The following is a 2499-nucleotide window of genomic DNA, read 5'->3' as shown; positions in this document are numbered from 1 at the left end:
CAAATGAAATATGACATATAATAGATACTAAACAAACTTTTATGAAGTTTCAACTTTCTGTGTATTCATAAATAGGAAGGTAATAATAATAATAATAATAATAATAATAATACACATTTTCCTGAAATAATTGCCTTAAAATAATTATTTATTTTAATACTGAGATACAGTACATTCGACATTACGACAAAAAAAAAAAATGAGACAGAAGCTACATTTTATACATAGGAGAACAAGCGTTAGGAGCGCATAGCAAAATATAATTTTTCAAAACGGTACCAAACCTCGAATAAAGAAATAATTTCGCTTGCCAAATATACACTCGGAATTGTTATATTAACGTTTTGTTATATTAGCATTTTGTTTTTTTTTCTGGAGAGGTCCTCACAGGTGAGGAGGGCTACGACCGGGACCCACACTTAACACAGTTAACACTATTAACATTAAAAGTGTGAATTTACCTCGTTTTTACCCACAGCTTTCTTGCCAAGCCGTTTTTTCCACTTGAGTATAATCTTTCACCTCCATGATTTGGGGCAGTTATCCCTTTCCGTTAATTCATTACAGAAAGATTTCGGATGCATCGCACACACACACACGCACGCACGCACGCACGCACCCACGCACGCAGGTCTTAAAAATCGAGCGTGATTTCACTCGAGGGAGCCCAGCATCAAACCCCATGCATGTCTGCGTGGGACATTCCACGTGTTCCACTGACTCCGGAGCAGAAGCGCTCGCAGCAGCTGCTCGTGGTGACGGCGCTACTCACTCCTGGCGCGCGCGCTCGCCGGGCTTCCGTCCGTGGACACTGTGTGTGTACATCAGCCGAGGATGCGGTCTCCAGCCGGTGTTCGTTCGGTGGTCTCTACTGGAAGTGCAGTACCTTCTCCGGGAACGTGAGGGACAGATAGGGGCAAACCGGGAACCCGAACTGGTACAGGTGCGGCGCGCGCGTCCCGACCATCACCGACGCGTCGAGCGCGTGGCTCACGGGATCGAAACCCCGCGTCGGGTAGCCTTGGCTCTGATGGCCCTTTTTCGCCAAGATGCTGTCGATGCTGAAGCCTTTCGACCTCCCTGCAGGTTTGGCGTCGGCGACTTGGTTCGTCCCTTTGGGTCTCGAGGGAAGGCGGACTGCCGAGTGCAAGTTCGCGGGGGTGTTCCCCTCTTGTGGAGATGCGCCCCCCGCGGAGCCGTCCACCTGGGGAGGAGATCCGTCCTTTGGTTCGGAGCACTGGACTCCTGCGTGATGGTGCCTGTCCACCGAGGGGACGTCGCCAGTTTTGTGGTGCGAGGCCAGGCCGTCGTGCGCATGATCTGGTGAACACGCGGCGTCGTGCCAGCCGCGCGCTGCGCCCGCGCCCGCGCCCGTGGCAGCTGGAGGAAGGCGCTCTGCGGGGGCGGCGGATGGTCTTCCGCTCGAGTCACGATCTTCGTCCTCGTCGTGTTTCAGTTGTGCGGATGACCTGTCCACGGCACAGTCTTGTCCCAGCGCAGCTTCTCCGAGCGCCTTTTCTCCCATCTCGGCGTGTTCCCCTGCGGGGGGTCCCGAACCAGCGCGCGACGAGGAGACCGCCGCCCCGTGTCTCTTCTGAAAAGACTTGCCCTCGGAGGACTCCTGGTTCTTGCACTTTCTTTTCCTGCGCCTGTAGTTCCCGTTCTCGAACATGTCCAGGCACTTGGTGTCCAGCGTCCAGTAGCTACCTTTACCTGGGCGACCCTTCTCCCGCGGCACCTTGATGAAGCAGTCGTTGAGGGAGAGGTTGTGCCGGATGGAGTTCTGCCAGCCCTGCTTGTTGTCATGGTAGAAGGGGAAGCGCTCCATGATGAACTGGTAGATGCCGCTGAGGGTGGCGCGCTGCCCCGGCGCGCTCTTGATGGCCATGGCGATGAGCGCGATGTAGCTGTAGGGCGGCTTCTGCGGGGGATCCTGTCGAGCCGAGGCGAAGCCCAGCGCGGGCACGATGCCGCCCCTGCTGTCGCCCCCATAGACGTATATGAGAGAAGAGCCGGACAGGTTCAGCGCCGATGGGGGCACCCCGATGGGCTGCACGCGACTGCTGTAAAGGCTCATGCTCGTCATACCTGTACTACTGTCTGTAGGGCCGATCGGGAGTCTGGCCGGTGGTCTAGTAAACAGGTAGCCTCAGCCTGCAGAGAGAAGGAAGGAGGGGAGAATAAGAGAAAGCGGAGCAGTAAAGTGTGAGAGTCAGGGCGCACGTAAGAATCGCAAGGCTAAGAATGACAGCAGGAGCAAAAGAAGGAATAAGCGACTGTAAGCCTGGGCGTAAGGGAAGTTCAAGTTCCTCACTCCTTGACTGCTCTCTGCAACGTCTGCGCGGTTCCCACCGCGTCCGTGCTTCATGAGCCCAAAAATGTTAAATAATTGTTGTAAGTTTGCTATTTTATGTTGACTTTGCGCTGGAAAATAAATTGTCTATGATAAACACTCCGCTGCGTTCTCAGCCCACCCACATTAATTAAATTTTCATTGCA

The 2499-nt window shown here is 53.6% G+C and overlaps 1 protein-coding gene across 1 annotated transcript; it reads right to left on the bottom strand.

The window, feature by feature from the left end:
* Positions 1-820: 820 nt before the first annotated feature.
* Positions 821-2141, bottom strand: foxl1 (forkhead box L1). The gene has a single exon (XM_029253290.1). It carries the CDS (start codon positions 2084-2086, stop codon positions 869-871), a length of 1218 nt encoding a protein of 405 aa, XP_029109123.1. The 5' UTR covers positions 2087-2141; the 3' UTR covers positions 821-868.
* Positions 2142-2499: the final 358 nt, after the last annotated feature.

Source organism: Scleropages formosus, chromosome 7 (assembly GCF_900964775.1).
Source record: "Scleropages formosus chromosome 7, fSclFor1.1, whole genome shotgun sequence".
NCBI lineage: Eukaryota > Metazoa > Chordata > Actinopteri > Osteoglossiformes > Osteoglossidae > Scleropages > Scleropages formosus.
This window is presented reverse-complemented; position numbering and strand designations above follow the sequence as displayed.

Excerpts from the sequence above, each read along its gene's own strand:
- foxl1 (XM_029253290.1), bottom strand. The coding sequence starts at position 2,086 with ATGACGAGCATGAGCCTTTACAGCAGTCGCGTGCAGCCCATCGGGGTG.